The sequence below is a fragment of the Peromyscus californicus genome, unplaced genomic scaffold (assembly GCF_007827085.1).
Source record: "Peromyscus californicus insignis strain IS unplaced genomic scaffold, ASM782708v3 Scaffold_20__1_contigs__length_68692818, whole genome shotgun sequence".
Classification (NCBI taxonomy): domain Eukaryota; kingdom Metazoa; phylum Chordata; class Mammalia; order Rodentia; family Cricetidae; genus Peromyscus; species Peromyscus californicus.
In genome coordinates, this window is record NW_026294503.1 from 3,377,677 (window position 1) to 3,401,038 (window position 23,362).

Consider the following 23,362-nt stretch of genomic DNA (forward strand, 5'->3'; position numbering starts at 1 on the left):
CCCCTGGGCTACAGGAAGGGTGGCTGATGCTTGCTGCAGAGTCTGGGGCTGCACTGAAGACAAGTGACCTGGCAACCCCTTCTCTAACTGGTGGAATCTAACACTTGGCCCTGGAGCATAGGGTCCCACTTTTCTGGCTGTCCCAGTGGTGTATCTATCAAAGCCACTGCAATTGGCGTCTTCGTAAGTACAACGGAGTCTGAGATCAAAAGGGAGTCTCACTGAGGTACCTGTCTACACGTAAGGAGACAGAAGTGAGCACCATGTGGACAGACAGTACCAGCTATAAGGGGCACATCCCTTGCCCGGTTAGGTCTGGCACATGAAAGGGAAATGAGGGAAGATCCTAAATGAGGCAAACACCAACCCCCAACTCAGAGTCAGTAGTTATAATGAAAGCCACACTGGGAAAGGGCATTTTCACCTAGAACATTGGCAACAATTTGTGATGTATTTGCAATTATTTATCCTAGCTAATAGGTAGAGGCATAAGGATCAGGAAGTCAAAGCCATCCTTGCCTCGGTAGTGACTCAGAAGTCAGGCTGGGCTACAAGAAACACTCTTACAAACCTGTTTCAAAGCCAAGACTCCAGTCTCTGGGTCTTCAGTGCACTGCTCCCTGCCCCACCCCACCATGTCACTGTGGCCCCCTGGTCTTAGAGAGAGCAGAGAGCAGCTGATGCTTTAACTGACAGCACCTACCCAGGGCCCTATAGGAGTGCTGCTCTGTCCTAGGAGCCAAGACAACCTGGACCAGCGGGAAGCTGGCATCTCTCCTCAGTCCATCATTTCCTTAGGTTTGGGTGGCATTACCCTAGGCCTCTGTCAATGCCTAAACTTAAATGTCTGTTAAAACCTAAAGGCCAGGCACCTGTGAAGAACAGTCCCCTTGGATATGACCTGAAGGAGCTAGTCTAGTCTTCTGTTTCAGTGGATTTTGCTCAGTGGAACATCGCTTGAAATTAGGTCATTAACTGAGACCTGGAAATCTCCTTTTACCCAAGAGACGTTGAATTGGTGGCATTTGGAATAATGGGATTTGACATGTACTAAGATTTCCACCAAGGGACTGTGGAAATGTTTGCGGTACACCTACCTGCCAGGCTGGAGCTGAAGGCAAAGAGCTGTCAGGAATTATAAAGCAACCTCTCCTGAGATAAGGAGCCCTCTGTATATCATGAAAAGTCAGGACCCATGAGGCCCTTCCTGACCTTATCACTGACCCCTGAAGTTAGAGGATCAAAAATGAGTGGCAGAGGGATGCCTTTCATTTGTAACTACCTTCAAGCTCAGTTTAAAAAAAAAAAATGGGGGCTGCAGTGGTAAAGCTGTTCAGCAATTTGTCAAGCAAGTAGTGTTTTAATGGCTATTCCGAAGTCAAGAGTGTAACCAAACCTCAGCTAAAGTGAGAAAGAATGTAGTTTTTTCAATATGGAAAAGGAGAGAAGAGCCTGTTTGATAAACTGGGTGAGCAAATAACCCAAACTCCTTGGACTCAGATCAAGGCCCAACCACTCAGCAGTTTGTGACCTTGGGAAGATCCCTTAACTTCTCTGTGTCTGTTGGCCTTACTCACAGGATGATGATGACTGAATGACCTCATCGGGTGGAGTCCTTTGTACAGTGCTCAGTTCATAAGCACTCAATAGACGGGCTATAGCAGAAATCATCTGCCAATGACTACTTTTACTAAGTAAATATTAAGTGATAATATTGAATTAGTACAAAATCATTGTTTTAAGGCAAGGGAGTAGAGAGAGGGGCCAGTGATTAAGAGTGGTGGCCGTGAAATCTTGAGGACCTGAGTTGAAATTCCCAGCACTTATGTAAAGTAGCAGGGCATAACTACATAACTATAACCCCAGCAACAGAGCAGATAGATCCTGGGCACTCACTGGGCAACCAGCCTAGCTAAAACCTAAGGCAGAGAGCACTAGAGGAAAACACCTGACACCTCCCTGTGGTCTCCAGAGGCACCTCTCCCTACCCACACACAAAAATGGGGGCACAGAAAGGGGCTGATCACCTTCCAGTTAAGTTTATTGAGCTATGCAGGCTCTCGAGGCAATGCTTTCTCCCAAAAATGTATTCTTTCTGCAGAAAGGCACATGGGAAACTGTTGTGGGATATTTGTACACTATATGAAGAAGTATTGCTGTGACTGGTGTAATAAAAAGCTGAACAGCCAATAGCTAGGCAGGAGAATATAGGCGGGACTTCTGGGCAGAGAGAGAACTCTGGGAAAAAGAAAGGCGTAGTAGCCAGCCAGACAACGAGGAAGCAGGATAGGTAGTAAGGAGATGAAGTAATGAGTCGTGTGGAAGAATGTAGATTAAAATATGAGTTAAGTTATAAGAACTAGTTAGGAACAAGCCTAAGCTAAGGGTGAGCTTTTATAATTAGTAAGTCTCTGTGTCATTATTTGTGGGCTGGTGGTCCCGATGAGAAAGTACTACCACAGATAACACTCCAGAAGTCTCAAGTTTCTAGATCCTGACTTATGAACCAAACCCAAGCTAAGTACTGTTTTGATGAAGAAAACATCTAGTGTAAATGTTCTTTAATATAGATTATTGGTGAATAAAACATTACAATGAGGGCAGGGATTCATTTTCAGTCAAGGTTAAACTGAGTTCCAGATTGAGATTTTTCATAATCTGAAGATTCTAAGCCTCTGTCCTCCCCCGAAACCTTCTGTTATTTCAGGTGCTATTGCTGGTATAGTTGATCAGCCAATGCAGAACTTCCAGAAAACATCCGAGACCCAGGCTTCCGCAGGACATAAGGCCAAGGGTGTCATCTCAGGTGTGGGGAAAGGAATCATGGGGGTATTCACCAAACCCATTGGGGGAGCTGCAGAGCTTGTGTCGCAGGCTGGCTATGGTGAGTAGGTTAAAAGAGATAGGCCAACTGAGATCTTATTAACTAATGTACATTCCTACTCAGGTTCTCTGAATCTAGCCTTTCACATGAGCAAGGGATGAGGAATAAAATGGAAAAATAGTAGCTATCTTTTTGTATCCTAATGTTTATTTACAGAGTATGACTATTGCCAGTTAGTAACATCAGTGAGTACTTTCAAATATTTCATGCCCCCCCACTTTTTTTTTTTTACAGTACACTTAACAGACTTTAATAAAAAGTAACCAGTTAGAAGTTTCCAACAGTATGGCAACAGATTACTTTTCATGTGATAAATTGGGACAGATAAACAGGTCTTAAGTCAGGAAGACATATGTGCCTGTTGACTATGGAGAGCAGGAGAGGGCATGCACACTCATCTTTGGGAGTCATCTGCATTTTCCAGTTGAGTCTCCTGGCCAATGAGAGCAAAGGCCCATGGTGTGCAGCTAAAATGCCTTTCTCCAGGCAGACACTGGGAGGCCTGGGGCAGAGGCCAGGCCATCTCCCCAAATGTGCCGTGTACAAGTGCGTAAGGGATGGTGGGAAAGGAAGCAGCTCTTGGCAGAACACGTTAAAGTACCTTGCAGTAAACATGTGACTAGATTACCTTTTTACTTAAACTTGATGGCATCCTTTGGTCATGCAACAGGCAAATGAGCTGGCATTTCAGGCCACAGGAGGGCCACCCACTTGTCAGACAGCATATTCTGTGTCTGCATCTGGCCAGACAGTCAGGACACATTTCACTGCAGGAAACCTGTACCTGAGTTCTGACAAGACACAGCCTCATCACACACAATATCCAGAGCACCCTTTGAGAAGCCACACTGGCAGCCATGCTTCTGCTCCGTTCTCCACTCCAATCCCCTATGGGCAGCAGGTCACTCACAGTGAAACTGACCGTACAAATTGCTACAACTCAGAGGTGGAAGAGGTTAAACTCTCCCTTACTTATTAAGAAAGAAAAAGTGTTCTCTTTGCTCCAAACCCAAGTGGGGTAACAACTCGTACTTCATAAGCTGCTGGGGTTTTAAAATGCCATTGTCTCTTACATGTTTCCCAGGCTTAGGAACTTATGTAAGAGCGTCTCAGAGCAGAGCTTCACATGGCCTTTTTGGTTTCCATCACTCTTGTAAAACTTTTATTACCACACTGAAGGTTTTACAAACCACTAACTCTTAGTCTAATGACTATGCCTCGTTTATAAACATTTACAAGCCCTCCGAAAGCACACACGCTGTACCATCTTTGGTTCTGGAGTCTCTTTGGAGGCTTATGTGGCTGCTGCTGGGTGCCCTCATTTGGTCCTGGCACCAGCGAAAGCATGTAATAAACCAGAGGCCCCAAGAGCACTCATAAATGTATACAGAATCTTGTTTAACAGCTGGATTAAGTCATTTAAATTTAAATACTCTATCTGGGCAAACCGTGTGCTTTTGTGTATGTGCTTTTGGTTTTGTTGTTTTCGGCCAGTCATAACAGATATAGAAATACTGTATTAAGCAGCAAAGCCAAGTAACAGTGACTTTTAAAACATGTAAGTCTTAAATGACATGTAAGATACTGTTGATGACCAGTTCTCTTAGCATTATGCTTCCTCTAAGTCAGTGGTTCTCAACCTTCCTAATGCTGTGACCCTTTAATACAGTTCCTCATGTTGTGGTGACCCCAACCATAAAATTATTTTTGTTGCTACTTCCTAACTGTAATTTTGCTACTGTTATGAATCGTAATGTAAATACCTGTGTTTTCTGATGGTCTTAGGTAACCCCTGTGAAAGCAGTGGTTTAATGGTTATCTATAAACTTATTTCCAGAGATGTGACTTCATCTTGAATCTGTAACATTTTATGGATAGCTGTAAGATAACATCACTGTAGCAGAGAACTGTTTTCCAGAAAATTAGTACAGCTCCTTTGCTTCTCATACCACAGGTATTTTACATGGAGCTGGACTTTCTCAGCTTCCCAAACAACGGTACCAACCAAGAGATCTACATGCTGACCAAGCTCCAAACAGCCACGTCAAATATGTCTGGTAAAATTCTTGAACCCCTCACTCTGTTTACATTCACACTGCACCTTGGTTTGCTCTCTTGCTAATGGAGACCAAAGGATCAGCTGGTTTCAACAGCATTGTCTTGGGCAGTTTTAGGGAAAGGCTGTTCTTCCTAGAGGGAAGCTGGAGAGAGAACTCCGCTCCACGTAAGAGGCTAAGGCAGGATTGTCAGTTCAGGGCCAGCCTGGGCAACACAAGGAGACAAAATTATCTTCTCTACTTGGATCTCTTAAGGATACACACCGTTAAAAGTCTGGGCCTGCAACAAGGATCAAAATTCCCTGTGGAACCAGAGTTCTAATTGGGGGTGTCATTTCTAATGGGAAGAAAATAGCTAAATGAAGCATAAGAAAATCTCTTCTCCAGGATCCAGGCTCTGCTGACCAGAATCAACTTAAGAATTGACAATATTTTTTTTTTTAGCCAGCTGTAGCAAATACAGAAATACTGTAATATTAAGCTAAAGTTAACAGTCCACTCTGCCCTTGGGAAGGGCTTGCTTTTTGAGGAGACATGCCCCCATCACTGATATACAGTGAAAGCTGTTGTGACTGCCTTTCAGGATGGCTCCTAACCACTTCCTTCCTTTTAAACAGGAAAATGCTTCAGTCTCTGGGTAGACCAGAAGTCCACATGGCCCTGGATGTAGTCCTGGTGAGGGGCTCAGGCCAGGAGCATGAAGGGTGCTTGCTCTTGACATCTGAAGTGCTCTTTGTCGTAAGCATCAGTGAGGACACACAGCAACAGGCCTTCCCCATCACAGAGATCGACTGTGCACAGGACACCAAACAAAACAACCTGCTCACTGTGCAGCTCAAGCAACCAAGAGTAGCCTGTGATGTGGAGGTACAGTTCCCAAACCAGGATGACTGGGGCTAGCTTTCGGGAGTTGAAATGTAGCATTATCACTGGTGCTTAGGCATCTAGACCAGGAGAGACAGGAAGGACTGTAAAGGAGACAAGGTCGGTATTGCAGAAGGGACTAGGAAGGCCCCACCCACCTGTGTGTGTGAACCCTAAAGAGAAGAGGAACAGTACCCTAGATGTGCTAGCTACTGGATCCTGGCAGTGTTTACATAGAATGGACGCTCAGGTAGAGCATCCAGAATACCAGGATTCAGAAGCCCAGCCTGAGCAGAGTGGTTCTGGCCTTCTACAATCCAACCTACATTAAGCAGATGCACCCACTGGGACACTGCTCTCTTCCTGTCTACCTCCCAGTAGATGTGGCCTGAGCCACACATCCTAATTACTGAGTTTTTTTTTTTTTTAATTTATTTTCCCATATGAGATAGGGTGGTCCTTACTGGGCACTGAAGACTGAAATCAAGGTTACAAAACTACCCCCAGCAGGACCTGCCCAATTCCTTCTTTCATGATTCTTCCTGATACAGGATCTTGTCTCTCTCACATTATTTGGGTAGAATTATCTGAGCAGATGGAAAGCAGCCAACCACAACATCTCCTAAGATCTCTCCTATTTCTTGGACTGTAATCAGTCAGGCTTTAAGCTGGGGCTTGGCACCAAGACTACACTGCAGCTTTCAGTTGATGACTTTCTGGGAATAAACAGGGGTCGGATGTCCAGGCTGACTTTATTAGATCTGCCAGAAATCTTCTGATCCAGTTGACAATAATTATAGCAGCAGTGATCTGGCTACAGAATTTGGCAAAGGACAGTAGCATTGTCTTCAAGTCCTTAGTCCTGGAGAAACCTCCAAACCCCAAGAAGTACCTGTGACCAGTATTTTTCTTAGTTGGCATAGAAATACTTTAGATCTTCAGCTATGTGATTTATCTTTTACTGATATCTAATTCTCATCCTCCTTTGCACTTCTGTTTGAGGATGGGGGGAGGAGCAGGGGCGGGGGGAGGGGGGAGGGGCGGGGCTGAGACCTGGGAACACCAATCGGCATGTTGGAAGCTGTGAAGGTTGAGGTGATGAACTCGCCAAGCTAAGAGACGGAAGCATCAGAACCTGCTCATGTCCAGGGATGAAGGAATGGCAGTTAGAGGCAGAAACACAGAGCAGTCCTTCAAGACAGCCATTCAATAAACAGCACCCAGTTCACACACCTCTCTCTGGTACTGTGCAGACAGTAGAACCCACTGGGCTTTCTCAGTACTGCTTTGTCCTACCCTTACTTCAGCTCGTACCTACTCCCTTCTTGTGTCCATGACCCAACCCTCCCCAGTGAAGAAGACTGAAGCTGCAGGACATTGGAGACCCTTCATTGAGAGCTGGAAAACAGTGTCTCAGCAGGAGGGAAGAGTCGTGGAGGCACTGGTTGGACTGTCTTCTGCAGCTGTCCTGCTCAAAGCAGAACCTAACACAGTCCCAATCCAAAGCCTCCTGCTGTGAAAACCAAGAGCAGTATTTCCAGCTCTATAAAGTGCCCCTCACCTTAGAGGCTAGAAACAGAACTCCTTTGAATTCTGGAAGGAATTAATTTGTAGATGACATCACTGAGTATATTCAAATATGGCAAGTTTTGGATTTTTTTTTTTAATCAGCATTGCTTTTCTTGGTTAAATGCAGTCATTTTTTTAGAGATAATTGCTTAATATGCCTGGCACATTATTAAAATCCCCTATGAGAGGCTCAAAATGAGTCAGGAGGTCAATTTATTCCTTGGCCAGGTTCCTTTCACAACACAGGCTTTCCTGCTGCTGTTCAGGAGCAATTAAGCCTTTTTGTATATTCAAAGCTCTCCAGCTGAATTCTGGCCCCATCAAATGATATCATCAGAACTCTGGCCTTTGCCTAGTGGTGCACAGCTTTCATCTGTCAGTGAATCTTAAAGGCTTTTCTTTTCTTTCTGAGGCTGAAAAATATAAGACCCAAACTCTAACACAAGCCTTAACTTACACCTCTGGCAGGCCCTTCTACTCTCTGCTTTCTGTAGCTTTTTACAACTTTTTATACTTTTAGCTACATTTTTTTCTGGGCCCTGTTTAAATTCTTTACATTACCGCAACTCTGAGAACTAAAACACCTCTATTAAAAGGTTTCTAATTCTTCCCGAATGGCCTTGCCAATATTCAGTAGGTCACAACACTACAAGGTTAGTGGCTACTAACTTCTACAAACCAGTGGCCAGCTCTGCCAATTCCCTCCTCGGCTTGATCTGTGCACTAGATAGCTGGTGGGACTTCAGGATGAGAAGAATTTATAGTCCCAACTGCCTTTGATGGGTGCTTCCTCAGACTGTCTCACTTAAGAACTTAGGTAGTTTATCTATCTGTCTCAGTTCTTAAGTTCCACTGAAGATGAGCCAGACTTTTATGAACTATAAATGTAGTTTGCATCCTCCCTTTTTGCCATAAAAATTTCCCCTTCCTCTGCCCAGTTCTATTTTTTTTCTGGCTTTAAATCCTAGTATTTATAAAAACAGAAAATGTTACAGTTCAAAAAGGTAGGAGGTTTTGTTTTTTAAAAATGTTCTGCCCAAAGCCACTGGTATGAATGAGGTTCTCTTCCCTGCCTTCTGACAAGCTGTGGCAGCTCTGGGAACCAGGGCAACTCTTACTTTGGGAAGCTGAGTTGCACACTGATTACATTTAACCAGAGGAGCCATTTTTATCCTTTGTTCCAGGGCTGCTTGGTAAAAAGCAATGACAGATGTGTTAACAGTTAATGAGCACTATCAAATGGTTAACTTTAAACATGAAAATTTTATGCAAAAGAGCCATTTATTCAAAGGGAGGGTGTCCTGATAGTCTTATGGAAACTGGTTACATGTGCCAAACTTGCACTGGGATTGCTTTTTCTCAGAAGTGGTGCTGATGTGGACAGAATGGCTCACAGGATGGCCTAGGAGACACAGTGGACAAGTGCATCCAGGAGAACAGTTTTGTTGTCACAGTATCACAAAGGTTGGTGACTCTTTCACAAACCTTTGCTTTTGGCAGGTGGATGGTGCCCGGGAGAGACTGTCGGAGCAGCAGTTTAACAGGCTCGTGGACTACATTGCAAAAACTTCTTGCCACCTGGCTCCAAGCTGCTCTTCCATGCAAACAGCATGTTCTGTGGTAGCTGTGGAGCCTCCCCCTGCCACTGTTAGAACCTATCATTATTTAGCTGACCCCCATTTTGCTCAGGTGTTCATTAGTAAATTTACCATGGTAAAGAATAAAGCCCTAAGGAAAGGCTTCCCCTGAGTCCCTGAGGGAGGAGGAGTTTGATGTTTTGCTGAGCAACACAGAGTTCCAACACGCAACATGGACAGAAGGCCAACATGTCTGTAGTAACAGGCATACTAATTTTGTAGGGATTTACATCTTACCTTCTCCCCAAACAAAAAAAGATACTCCTTCAAGGGGGGAAAAAAAAATTCCAAGTGGGAGAGGAACAAATGATCGAAGAATCCTATATATGTTGTATTCTTACCATATATAGACAATTCTTTTTTTTTTTTTTTTTTAACTCTATGCCATTTGCAGAAGTTTTCACTGTAATTTCAATCTATTAATGCTCTGCTTTGTAGTAAAATGTGGACAGGCCCTAGAATACAGACTCAGAAAATAAAACTCCACCACCTCTGTAATACAGTTGTTTCGCTTGTTGAATGTTTCACTTAACTACAATACCATTCTTTTTAGGAAAAACAATGTATATTACCCTCAAAGTCAGTCATCTACTGATTTGTCAGACTTTTAACTGCTCAGGTATATTTTGGAAAGCTTATGTTTTACAAAGCTAAAAAGTAACATTTTGTGTCTACCAACAAGAACAGACCATAATGCCTGTAAATTTGTTTGGTTCTAGAACTCCTTAGTATATGGGTGTGAGTTAAGAAGGACCCTAACACTGCTGAGCCGTGGTGGTACACACCTTTAATCCCAGCCCTCGGGAGGCAGAGGCAGGTGGATCTCTGTGAGTTCCAGGCCAGCCTGAGCTAGAGAGTGAGTTCCAGGGCAGCCAGGGCTACAGAGAAAGCCTGTCTCCAGCAATGCCACCAGTCAGGACAGTTCTCTATGAACTGACTTGGCAAGGCTTGGAGATAATCCCTAGTGTCTGCTAAGTACTATTTAACACCTAAAGAAAGGCTCAGATGCAAGGCCTGGAGTCAGCAGTGATCCTAAAGTTCTCTGTGACTGTCTCAGTGTACCCACTGACAGCAGGCATGCGGTGGCCTGCAACCTGTTCCCTTCAGCTCTAAGTACGACGGTGCCATTTCAAAGGCCACTGCCCTTCAACTCTCAGGTCTGCTGGGCACACATCCCCACTATATCCCCATCACTGAAAAACAAGTCATTGGTGGACAACTCAAGCCAAATATGAAAACCATCCATGCACTTAGTCTGTGACTCATTTAGGAAAGCAACATTTTTGTCACCCTCAAGAATAATTATTTTTAAGAATGTAAATATGTACTGATTCTTGTATGGCTTATGGAAATTTTACATAATGCCAGGAATTATATAAATAAAGTATTGCTGACCATGGATGAATGTCTGCTTTGAGTTTTTAGTTGGCGGGTTTCGCCGATACCCTATTTTAATATAGCTCATTCACTGAGTCCTACACAAGTTAAACAGAATAAGGACTACTACTGATCCAACTTGCTTTGTCGTTGTACACACTGGATACAGCGCAGTCATACAGCTCTTATGGGGGGGAGGGGGCTGGGTTCAATGCCTGTACTACCAAAACAATAAAAAAAAAACTAGACTTGCATCAAATAAATATAACTTTGGTCACAACAAAATCTAAAGGATAGAAAAATTCCGAAGATATTAATGAAAAAAGTTTTATCTCCAAAAAGAAGAAAGTTTCATCGTTTATTAGACTTTTTTAAATGACCACAAGACATTACTCAGTACTAGTTAAGTGTTTTTCTAGATACTACATGTATTTCCATTTCTCATACATACTGTGGTTCATTAATAAAAGCAATTATTCGCTAGGCAGTGGTGGCGCATGCCTTTAATCCCAGCACTCGGGAGGCAGAGCCAGGCAGATCTCTGTGAGTTCGAGGCCAGCCTGGACTACAGGGTGAGATCCAAGACAGGCACCAAAACAACACAGAGAAACCCTGTCTCGAAAAACCAAAAAAAAAAGGCAATTATTCTAACAGCATGTCGTCATATTTCCCTATTCTTTCTGGTGACAGCAGCACTACCAAACAGTTTGAAGGAAACCCAAGGACAGATTTTCTTTAAGAATGCCATCTAAACATCTATTCCCTAGCTGATCTGGAACCCCCTATGCTGGCCTCTAACTCGAGATTCACAGACACCCATCTCCCTCTGCCTCCTGCAGAGAGAGATTTTATTGATAGGACTGGAACACCCAAAGCTGGAAGTCTAACCACTCAGGTACTCCAAGGGACCAAAGGCAGGACCAAGTAACTGCAAGAAGGACCTATCTCAGTGAAATGACAGAATATAAGAGCGATTATACATGTGCTGAAATAATGAACTGAGAGCTGGAGAGATGGCTCAGTGGTTAAGAGCACTGACTATTCTTCCAGAGGACCCAGGTTTAATTCCCAGCAACCACATGGCAGCTAACAGCTGTCTGTGACTCCAGTTCCAGGGGACCCGACACCCATGGCAAAACACCAATGCACATAAAATTAAAAGAAAAAAAGAAAAAAGAAATAATGAACTGACAAGTTATCTTTATAATATTCATCCAGTTATATGAATAATAGATGTCAGATTTTTAAGCCCCTGAATTATCCATAATAATAACCAAGCAAAGACTTACTGTCCATATAATTGTTAATTGTTTATTGAGGTAAACTACTCCTTAGCCCACATATTCATGTTTCATAGTTCAGGAACACAGGTCAGCAATGAACTTCTATCGAGTGCAATCCAAAGAATTCTATGGAGAGAAACACAATGGCTATGTTAATGAAGATCAATCTTTATTAATACCAATGAGGTCTATACCTACTACTTACTGATACTCACCTTCACCCATTTCTGGCTGCCTAGCGTCAAGCTCCCTGACCACCCTGCCTAGCTTCCATTCTGGGCAGACCATAACTTACTCTTATTTTTGGCTTTTATTTTAGCAGCATTCTTGTTCCTCTGACATCTGCATGCTCTTCTTTAAATTGTTTAACTTTCAATAACATTTTTTATGTCTCTTGATATCAGTGCTAAATGACATTAACAGTCCATGGTATGATAAGATTATTTTTACTAATTTCCTACCAATGGAAAAATGAAGTTGGTTTTGTTTCTGTTTCACTATAATGATAAATCAGCAGTAATACTCTGGATATTTAATGCATGCAGCTGTGGTGGCTTGAATAAGAATGGTCTCCATAGGCTCATTCATCAGGGAGAGGCACTACTTGAGAGGGATTAAAAGGTATGGCCTTGTTGAAAAAACTGTCACTAAGGGTGAGCTTTGGAGTTTCAGAAGCCCAAGCCAAGCCCCAGTGGCTCGTTCTCTTCCTGGTGCCTGCCAATCCAGATGTAGAACTCTCAGCTGCTTCTCCAGCACCATATCTGCTGTGTGCCAAACACTGTAAGCAAGTCCCAATTAAATGCTTTTCTTTATAAGTTGCTATGGTCATGGTGTCTCTTCACAGCAACAAAACACTGATTAAGAGAGCACCTACCTGCATTTTGGATAATAACCAGAAATAGAACATTGCAGAATTAAATCTTCTATTAGGCAAAATCTAATTACCTTAAAACATCTGTAATAGAAAGGTGTAATAGACCTTTTCCTCACCCCAGATCTTGGAAAGGGTACATATTTAGTGGAGTTGAAATGCTCAGCAAAGAACAGTATATATTATCTACATCACATCAAACTCATTTTACTGAGCACAGAACCAAACTGAAGGGCAGAGTATTTAAATTGAAATGAATAGGACCCTAGACAGTAACTTCAAGCTACACAAAGACATAAACTCTGGTTTTGCTCTGGTCAAAGGATGCAAGTCTATGATACTGTAATTCTAGTTTTTAACTCTCACTTTAAATCTTTTTATAATATTTAAAAAAACATAGGCACTGAGAAACAACTATAAATCTGTTAATAAATACACAATATATAAAATGTGTAACTTATGGCATCAGTAACGGGGGAGGCATTATAAGGTGGTGTTTTTGTGCTGTAATTTACATTTGTTAAGTTTATTGTTATAACTGTTCTATGTCTCATAACCACAAAAATACTAATTTATATAAAAGGAAATAAACCAATTGAAACTTGTCTTTCATAGGCATATGTATGCATACACACAAAAGACCACCTAAATACCAACAAAAATAGAAGGGGCAAAAAAGGCCATAAAACATACCAAGAAGGAAAGAAATGTAATAATGTCTTTCCATACTAATAACTGACTTACCTGTGCATAAATTAAATTCCCCAATCAAATTACACTTAAGGTCCTAGAAAGTGAAAGGAAAGCTATTCCACAAGTAAGTAACTAATTTTTGTCTGATACCAGACAAAACCAGCTTTAAGGGCAAAAAAAAAAAAAAACTGCAAAAAACAAAGACATGATGGTAACAGGGCCAGTTACCAGGAAAACAAAAATAACTGCACCACACATCAGAGATCCAAACAGATGGCATCAACAAAAGAGAAATGAAAACTGTTCAATGAAGTAGTAGAGGACTTACTCTACTTAACACTAGACAGAAGATGAGGAAATAGAAGGCTTAAAACAGAGATAATTGGAATTCATATGTCTGCATCTGCTCAGTAACAGAACATGGAATTCTCTAAGACATTATATGTGTGGTGGTTTAAATAAAAATGGCCCGTGTAGGAGGTGTGACTTTGTTGGAGGAAGTGTATCACTGAGGGCAGGCTTGGAGGTCTCAGATGTTCAAGCCAAGCCTAGTGTAGCAGTCTCTTCCTGCTGCCTGTGGATCAAGATGTAGAGCTCTCAGCTCCTTCTCCAGCATATTGTCTACTATGTACCACCATGTCCCAGCATGATAATAGACTAAACCTCTGAAACTGGCAGCCACCACCCTCAATTAAATGTTTTCTTTTTAAGAGTTGCCATGCTCATAGTGTCTCTTCACAGTAATAAAACCCTAAGACACCATGATAGGGCAAAACAAGCCTTGACAAATCTTGGGAACCTTGATGAGTATCTTCTGATCACACTGGCTTAATTAAACTAGGAAATCCAAAATGCACTAAAGCACTGGGTCGATGACGAAGTCACAAGGAAAAGTTAACTCAAATGCACAACCTGATAACATACAGCTCAGGGAACTGAAAGAAGAGCTAGTAAAGCCACGGAAAGAAAGGAGATTATTAGATCAACAAAATAATAAGCAATAAAGAAAATCTTGATTCTTTGTAAATGTCAAGTATACTCAAAAATCTTTAGTTAAAATGAATGGCAAGAGAAAAGAGAAAGCTCAACGAAGAACAAAAAGTTAACTTGTAAGACTTGCCAGCATGAACTCAAGAAGCAATAGACACTAAGTCTACACAGCAGACTGACGTTATTAAATTAGTAAGATCAAATCAGAAATCAAAAACTTCACAAATGAAAGTTGAGGACCAACCAGATAAATTTTACCAAAAATTAAAGAATTAACACCAATCCTCAAATTCTTCCCAAATAGATGCGGTTATTTGAATAAAACTTCCACACTGATTCTAAGTCCAGCACTGTCCTGATACTTAAACTAGACAGACATAAGAACTCCAGTCCAATCACAAAGCAATGCAAAACTCCTCAAGACTAACAACACAAATCAACCACCCAGTGAAAGGACTGATTATATACAAAGCACAAGAGACTTAATTTTCAGAATGCAAGGGTGAATTAATATATAAAAATTAATAGATGTAGCCGGGCAGTGTGACACACACCTTTAATCCCAGCACTCCAGTACTCAGGAGGCAGAGGCAGGCAGATCTCTATGAATTCAAAGCCAGCCTGGTCTACAGAGCTAGCTCCAGGACAGCCAGAGCTGTTAAAGAGAAACCTTGTCTTAAAAAACAAAGTAAAACCACAACAAAAAACAAAAACAAAAAAAAAAATTAATAGATGTGATACATCATACATAATTTTTAAAAATTCCACAACCATCTCAATAGACGTAGAAAAAAATCCGATCAAACAACTTTTTCATGATTTAATAAACAAAACAAACAAAAAACACATTGGGACTGGAGAGTCGGCTCAGCAGTTAAGAGCACTGGCTGTTCCTCCAGAGGACCAGGGTTCAATTCCCACCATCCATATGCCTGCTCACAACCATCTGTAACTCCAGTTCCAGAGGACCTAACAACCTCTTTGACCTCTTCAGGCACCAGGCATGCAAGTGGTCCACAGTCATACATGCGGACAAAGCATCCATATATATTATTTATATAGCTACAGACTTAGATTTATGTAGAGATATATACGTGTTTTGTTTTTTTTAATTTGGTGGGAGTGATGAGATAGGTAAATCTCTTTGTAGCCCTGGCTGTCCTAGAACTCACACTGTAGACCAGGCTGGTCTTAATCTCAAGAGATCTGCTGCCTCTGCCTCCTGAGTGCTGGGATTAAAAGCATATAAGTGTTCTAAACTGTAAAGACACACACCGGGTACTCTAGTACAGTGTATCTCAACACAGTCCACTACAGAGGAGTCCACGGCTAGCATGCAGCTCATGCAGCTCAATGAAAAACTGTAAGCTTTTCCTTTAGACTCCTCAGGAAAGTAAAGATGCCCATTCTTGCCACTTCCATTCAACATAGTATTGAAAGTCCTAGTAAGAAAAATTAGGCAAGAAAAAGAAAATACACCCAAAAAGGAAGTAAAATCTCTTTGTAAGTAATATTTTATATGTAGAAAATTCTAGTAATACACACAGAAACAAAACAAAGCTGCAGGGCATAAAATTAAAATACTTTAATAATAGAAGAAAATGAAAACAATTCTATCTCTAATGGACACTTAGGCACAGACTTCTGAGCACAGGGACAAAGCACCACTGAGACGAACACTGTTAAGATGACCACACACCCCAGAGCACTCTGCAGACTGAACACAATCCTTATCAAAATCCCACTGTCATTGTTGATAGAAGAAGAAGAAGACCCACTCTAAAAGTGAGATCTCAAACAGCTCCAACAGCTGAGGGGTTGGGATGGAAGACTCACGTAGCCTAACTCCAAACCTACTATACAATCAGAGCAATGAAACCAATGTGGACCAACGTGGTAAACATAGACCAGGCTGAGGTCACAGCTCAGTATGTGAATGCTTGCTATACAAGCATAAGGATTTGAGTTCAAATCCTCAGCACTCACATAAAAAGTCCCCCAGCCTCAGAGAAGAATCAGGTGGAGCTCAGGAGCACACTGACCAGACAGTCCAGTTGAAACAGCTTCTTGTTCAGTGAGACTGTCAAAAAACTACAGCAAGAAGCAACAGAGGAAAACTCTGAGGGGGAAGGAAGGATGTGTTTTAAAAATGATTCTGGGACAATGAGTTATCTATATACTAAAGAATAAAGCTGGGTCTTTCCATTTCATCATAAATAAAAATTATCTTAAAATGGATCAGAGAAGACTTAGAGCAGTGGTTCTCAACCTTCCTAATGCTGGGACCCTTTACTAACTCCAACCATAACTTATTTCACGGCTACTTCATAACTGTAATTTTGCTATTGTTATGAATGGCAATGTTACTTGAAATGCTGAATATCTGATATGCAACTTCCTGTGTCTTGACACACAGGTTGAGAGCCACTGACTCAGAGGTATAGCTAAATTATAGCATGTACTTCATATACACAATCACCCAGCACCACCAAAAAAGAAAGGATCAAAGACCTAAAAAGCATTAAATACACAAAGTGTAAGACTTTTGAAGAAAGGATTTAAGATGCTGGATTTGGCAATGATTCTGGGATATGACACCAAAGCCCATTCAACAAAAATAAAAAATTCCCCACCAAAGAGAGAGAGAAAGAAAGAAAGAAAAAGCCAGGCAGTGGTGGCACACGCCTTTAATCCCAGAACTCAGGAGGCAATGACAGGCGGATCTCTCTGAGTTCAAGGCCAACTTGGTCTACAGAGCGAGAGCGAGGACAGCCAAGATTCATAAAACAGTGAAATCCTCTCTCTCTCTCTCTGAAAAACAAAAACAGAGAACCGCTCATCTGAATGAAGATTTAAAAGTAACCAGCAGAACTGAATGAAGAACCCCCAGGGCAGAAAGCTGGCCAGTGACTAAAGCACAAAGACACCAAATCAAATCCAGAGTTGAGAGTCCCAGAATCTCCACAAACGCCAGACACAGCGGCTCACCTGCAACTCCCATCCCCAGAGTAACCGACTCAGCCAGACTAGCCTCATCAGGGCTCTGGGGTCAATGCAGTCCTGCCTCAGTAAGGTGGAAAATAATACAGGAATACTCTCCACATTAACCTGGGACCTCCACATGCCCACACACACATGCCAACACAGTACAGGGGGGAAAATCCCCAATATACCCAGAGTATATACAAATAGCCAATACATGCAACCCCCCAAACTACAAATCATTAGGGGAGCTCTAATCAAAACCACCCTGAAGTATGTCAACCCTATCTAAGATATTCAAGATAGCCACTATAAAACAAAGTAGGTAAGTGCTAGGAAGCATGTTCAGAAAGAGATCCTGAGCACTGTGGAAGTGCAAACGCTGCAACTACTAAGGAAGACAGTAGTGACTGCAAACACACTATCCTATCATCTGCCAATCCCAGCGACGGACAGGCAAAGACACCCTACCGTCTACTGACAAACCAATGGACTGAATCAGTCCACACAAACAACAGGACAGGCACGGTGGCACACACTTAGAATCCCAGTCATTCAGGAAATAGTTCACAGCCAGGTTCTGCAACTTGATAAGGCCATGTCTCAAAATTAAACATCTTTAAACAATATATATATATTAAACAATATATATATATTACATATAACATGATACATTGTATATTACTGTATGTATTATATGTGTGTATGTATATATATGTGTGTGTATGTATATGTATATATAAAGGATAAGATGTAGTCAAAGTCAGTGATATAATGCTTGCCAAGTATGCACAATGCTCCAGGTTCAATTCCCAGTAACAACATAAAGTACAGTATTTTCAGCCTTAAAAAGGAAGAAGTTCCTGACAACATGATAAAACACTATGCTAACTGAAATGAGCCAATCACAAAATGACAAACAGGGCCAGCAAGATGGCTCAGAGGGTTAAGGCACTCGATGCCTAAGTCTGGCAAGCTAAGTTGGATACCTGGAACTCATATGCCAGGTGGAAGAAGCTGTAGCTGTTCTATGACTTCCACACGCATAAGAGGAAGAACAACTCCACAGAAAAGCAAATAATGTGGTCAAATTCCTAACGAGGAAAACTACCCAGGTCTGGGAGAAAGGCATAGTAGCAGTTTTGTAAGAACTTGGCACCACTGAACTGACAATTAAAAATTTTAAGATTATTCATACTTTGCTAGCTAAGAACATTTTGACATAACTTCAAGTAACTGATCACCTGTACATTCTGAAGTCACTTCGCACTCTGGAAGATACCAGCCCTCCTCATCTCTTCAAAGTCCTTCATGGAGTCATAATGCCTGTAGAAATCTGCATATGCCTTCTTTCTGGGTTCAGCCACGCCAAACTGAAAAGGAACATCGCCCATTACCATACTTATTTTTCAGATTAGAAATGCCTAAAAACAAAATAAAACAACATATTTGTGTTCCTTCTTTACTGAACCCTCTGTTTCCTAAGACAAGGGAGGGTTAACACAATGACAGGAAGAAAGTCTCATGGTAACTACACAGCAGACGCTTACTAGGGACAAATCACCCTACTCTTGGGTAAGGTTGTGTGTCCATATTTGTATGTGTGTTTGGTAGAATAAGTGCACAGTTAAAAGACAGTACAAAATAAATGAACAGCCTTCCCTCCAGCAAACCCTAAATATTGCCAGTTGAAACATGGTAACATATCCTCCTGGCTCAACTAAGCAGAATGTGACACAGAGAGACACAAGCAAGTGCCAAGTTACACTTCAACAAAGGAGAGACTGGAACCCAAAGTGACAGCTGATTACTTCAAAAGAAGGCCTTTAATAAAATCACTAACATTTCAGCATCAAAGAAGAAAAAGATCAGGAAGAGGTGTGTTCATTTTGGGTTTTGTCTTGCATAGATGATCAGCACAGAAGGAAGGAATGGTATTTCAGAGACCAGGTGGAGTTCAAGCAACTGATCAGAAGCTAAGCAGGAGCCATGGCTGCCATCTGGTGATCCAAATGCATGTCTGGGACATGGCAAAGATTTAGTCTCCAACAACATCGCTTAGTGTATTCTGCCAAATTCAATCTCATCCTGCACATTAACAGTACAACTTCAAGTACCAATCCACATCAGTGAGGTGCTACAAGAAACGCACAGAATCATTCTGCCTAAAATGAAGTAATACAGTCAATTTTACTGTTCCCCCTCCTACTAGAATCCCCAATTTCTTCTAGCAAGAGAACAGGAGGAAGACTCCTCCGTGCTCTCTGCAGCCTGCTGAGGCCCCTCACTCTATTAGTGGTTAAGTTGATGTCTACAGGACAAGGCTAAAGGATATCCAGACAGCTGGTGTTCTGTGAGGCTGGTGTTGGGAGAAACTGGACTAACAGTCATCTACTGTCCACGATGTAAATGGAGGTCATCCAATGCACAGAGGACCCAAACACAACAAAACGTTCACAAAAGACAAATGCTCACTCTTCTTGAGCTAGAGACATCCATCTTTTCCCACAGACAGTAAACCTCCTAAACTTCCAACTCTGGGACTTATACCAGAATACCCCATTTCCCACGGGCTTTTGTATTGGGTAGTGGACCATCAGTTCCCTTGGTGCTCAGATCTCCTGATATGGAATAAATTATACCACCAGGTTTCTTGGTCATCAGTTAACCTGACACATCCAGGAAGAGGCAACCTATGGGCATACACATAGGGCATTTCTTAATTGCTAACTGATACAGGAGGGCCCAGCCCACTACGAGCAGTGCTATCCCCTGGCAGGTGGTCTTAGGTTATACAAGGTAGATGAGCAAGTCAAAAGAAGCAAGCCAGTAAGCAGCATTCCTCCTTAATTTCACTACGGATTGCTACTATAAGCTAAACAAACCCTTTCCTCCTAAGCTGCTTTGGACCATAGTGTTTATCAATCATAGCAACAGAAAACAAACTAAGACAACTCGACAAATTGTAGATGGCGCGAGGTGGGACTTTTCAGTAAGTTCATAAGCCAATCGCGCAATAAACCTTGGTGTCTTTCAGTACCCACAAGGGGGATGTATAAATGCACATGCACATATATCATGCCGGGTTTGTTTCTCTGAGTACCATAATACAACGGGCAAGTCAACCATGAGTTATTTGTTAGAACAACAAGTATTTTTCATTAACATAATTTGAAAACAGCATGGCTTTATAACCTCATCTAAACTAGTGAGTACACATATTTAGTCATCCATCCATCCAGTCTTCCACTACATAGTAGGTAGCGAGGATCTGGAATACCAAGCAAGGACCGAGGTTTTTCTCTCGCTTTCAAATGGTGGCAAGGCATGGGCACACTTACCACCTCCAAGGGTTCCCCTGTCAGCTCTCAAACTCCACAGGGACTCCCATCCCTGCTCCCCACACACTCTCTTTTATGCTCTACACGGCAGTAACTTGCCTTAATGAGACAGACTGAACCCTGTTGTTCTTTGTATCCTCCAAACCCACCTACAATACACACTGTGCCCCTCATTCAACATACACTTCTAAAGACCCACTGTGTGTCCCACACTTGACAATGGAGTGCCCCATTTAAAAAGAGAAAAAAAAAAGGCACCTGACCTTAAAAAGCTCAGTCTGGTAAAGATTTATCAAAAGTTTCTAAGGTCCTGATTTTAGCCAGGCAGTGGCGGTGCACACCTTTAATCCTGGCACATGGGAGATAAAGGAAGGCAAACCTGAGTGGAGGCCAGCCTGGTCTACAGAGTGAGTTCCGATAGCCAGGACTACACAGAGAAACCCTGTCTCAAAAAAAAAACACAAAGTCTTCAATTTTCTCATGGTTTTATTACAAAAACATGACAACATGCATACTAATAAACATTTTGAGAGAGGATCTTAAATGACAAGGTACTCTGACTAAATAGGGGAGGTAAGTGACAGGAACATTAAAGTCTATAGCAGGGCCAGGCCTGGTGGCACACACCTTTAATCCCAGCACTTGGGAGGGAGAGGCAGGTGGACAAATGTTCCCAAAGAATCCACTTTGGACACTCCCTAATCCTGCTGACCCTCAGATCTCTCTGAGTGGTCTATGAGCAAGTTCTAGGCCATCCAAGACTACATAGTGAGACCCTAACTCACTACCCCTCAGATCTACAGAAGGCCAGCATTAAAATGCTACTCTGGTCAATTCTTCAAAACTGCCTAAATGAGGAACTGTTTTCTCTATATCCTGCACATCTACCCTCTGTTGAAGGTGGGAGTTTATTCTCCCCAAATGGATAAAATTCTACCTTGTAAGACCTTTGGAAATAAGGTCTTAAAAGACGTTCAAAATGGCATAGGTCCTAACCTAGTCTTTATAAGAGGAAATCCAGCCGGTTACAGAAGACGTGTGAAGAAGACAGCAAAGGAGAAAGGACCTGGAAGGCATTACCCTTGCTCTTTAAAAACTGAAGAGTGTGGTGGCACAAGCTTTTTAATCCCAGCGTTGAGAAGACAGAGGTAGGCAGATCACAGGAGCTGAAGGCCAGCCTGGTCTAGCCACAGTTATATATCTCAAAATAAAATAACCTGTGGGAAAACAAATTTTTAAAACACTCAGTCTGGTTCATCGATATGGCAGCCCTAGTAAACTAACACAGCTTCATCTGAAGATGAGGGCAAACTACATGGGGCCTGAGTGTTCCTGTCACACTGAAGCCCAAGGGAGGTAGAAGGAAGGAATACATTTAAAATGGAGTTTCTTTTTTAAAAAGCTCTTAATAAATATAAAAATGTTTTAAATAAAAAGCTTGTGACCTAAAGCACAAACAGCAAACACATACCTTATAGGAAGCGGCAACTCCCAGGGCCATAACGAATGCGCCAACAATGTGAACCCGCAGGCGCTTGGCCAGAAGACCACGCATCTGAGGTTTTGGCAATGTACCGGAACTCATGGTAGCGGATGTCCTTTACAAGTAAAACAACAAAAAGAAAACGGGGTAAGTGACTGAATGAACTCTTCATGCACGACGCATTTTTTGTAACTACAGCCGAGGCCTGCCTCCTGCAAGGCTGCAGTGACAGGCGGCTTCATCTCTGCCCCACTGCTCTCCTACGCGGCTCCCTATCCGCTACAAAGGCTACGGTAACTGGCACAACCAGCAACCGAGGAGCAAAAACTACGAAGAGAAGTGTTCCCCAGCCACAGAAACGCAGAGCTGATCTTGCTATTGCGTTTCAGAATTAAGTCTGCGGCGACAGCTCCCGTTACTGAGACTGGAGCCTCGAGGCCCAAACTCCCTGGCTGCAAAGGGCCGCGCGCACCGCTGCCGGAGCCGGAGCCGGAGCCGGCGGGACGGGTCGGGGCCCTCCAACTTCAGCTCTACTCTCACACCCGGCCCTCCCGGTGTCTCCGGTGCCTGCGTCGGCGGAGGCTGCACCCCTTATCCAGGTGCAGCACCAGGCCCCACAGGTCAAACGACCCAGTCAAGGTCACCCTGGCCTCGGCAAAATACAACGGAAAACGGGCCCGGCGGCCACCAGGGAAGCCCCGAGGCTCCGCAAAGCTCCTCAAAGGCCCCGGCGGCGCACAGCGGCCGGCGGCGGGGTCGCCGGAGCCCTCCGAACCGCCAGGCCCGCAGCCTCCCGAGGTCGCGGCGGGGACGAGCGCAGCCGCGAGGAAGGGAGGCCGCGGCCCCGCTAGGCCGGGGCGCGGGACACATCCTAGTGCTCGGCCCCATGAGAGGCCGAACCCCGCAGCTGTCAAACCCCAGGGTCTCTAACGCCACCCGCCTCACCTCTACACCAACGTCCTTCCCGGTCCTCGCAGAAATGGAGAGCCTTCCGGCAGCACGCAGGCGCACGAATCCACGGAGGGCACGACTACGGTAGCCGCTGGAGTGCAAAAGTGTGCAATCGCGTATCCAACGGGTCATAGCCGAAACGTAAGTCAACACTACTTTCCTTTCTAGGTGCAGCCTTGAAAATGAGTCTTGACTACCTAAGACGGTTTCTTCAATAAATTGGAAATATTTAATCTTGCCCCGTGTTGTGAATTTATTAAAGAATTCATTGATATTTCACATGTGGGGAAAAATCAATGTACTATATAAATGCATTACATCATCTTGTTGAATGAAATATAAAAATGGGCACAGCAAAGAAACCAAAATAGCCTCTCCGT

At 42.9% G+C, this 23,362-nt stretch overlaps 2 protein-coding genes across 6 annotated transcripts in view; one reads left to right on the plus strand and one right to left on the minus strand.

The window, feature by feature from the left end:
- The window catches only part of Vps13b (vacuolar protein sorting 13 homolog B), a 559,226-nt gene extending 548,814 nt beyond the window's left edge, over nucleotides 1-10,412 (plus strand). For all 5 annotated transcript variants that reach the window (XM_052747609.1, XM_052747613.1, XM_052747612.1 and 2 more), the window contains 4 exons: nucleotides 2,708-2,884; nucleotides 4,839-4,941; nucleotides 5,559-5,808; nucleotides 8,875-10,412. In XM_052747609.1, the coding sequence (XP_052603569.1) occupies nucleotides 2,708-2,884; nucleotides 4,839-4,941; nucleotides 5,559-5,808; nucleotides 8,875-9,123 (779 nt within the window). In that variant the 3' untranslated portion in view covers nucleotides 9,124-10,412. The remainder of the gene's footprint in view (nucleotides 1-2,707; nucleotides 2,885-4,838; nucleotides 4,942-5,558; nucleotides 5,809-8,874) is intronic.
- Nucleotides 10,413-11,677: 1,265 nt separating this feature from the next.
- On the minus strand, nucleotides 11,678-23,108 carry LOC128116413 (cytochrome c oxidase subunit 6C-2). The gene is made up of 4 exons (XM_052747617.1): nucleotides 22,977-23,108; nucleotides 22,020-22,146; nucleotides 18,452-18,580; nucleotides 11,678-11,797 (listed from the first exon to the last, which is right to left on the minus strand). Exons 2-3 carry the CDS (start codon nucleotides 22,131-22,133, stop codon nucleotides 18,467-18,469), a joined length of 228 nt encoding a protein of 75 aa, XP_052603577.1. The 5' UTR covers nucleotides 22,134-22,146; nucleotides 22,977-23,108; the 3' UTR covers nucleotides 11,678-11,797; nucleotides 18,452-18,466.
- Nucleotides 23,109-23,362: the final 254 nt, after the last annotated feature.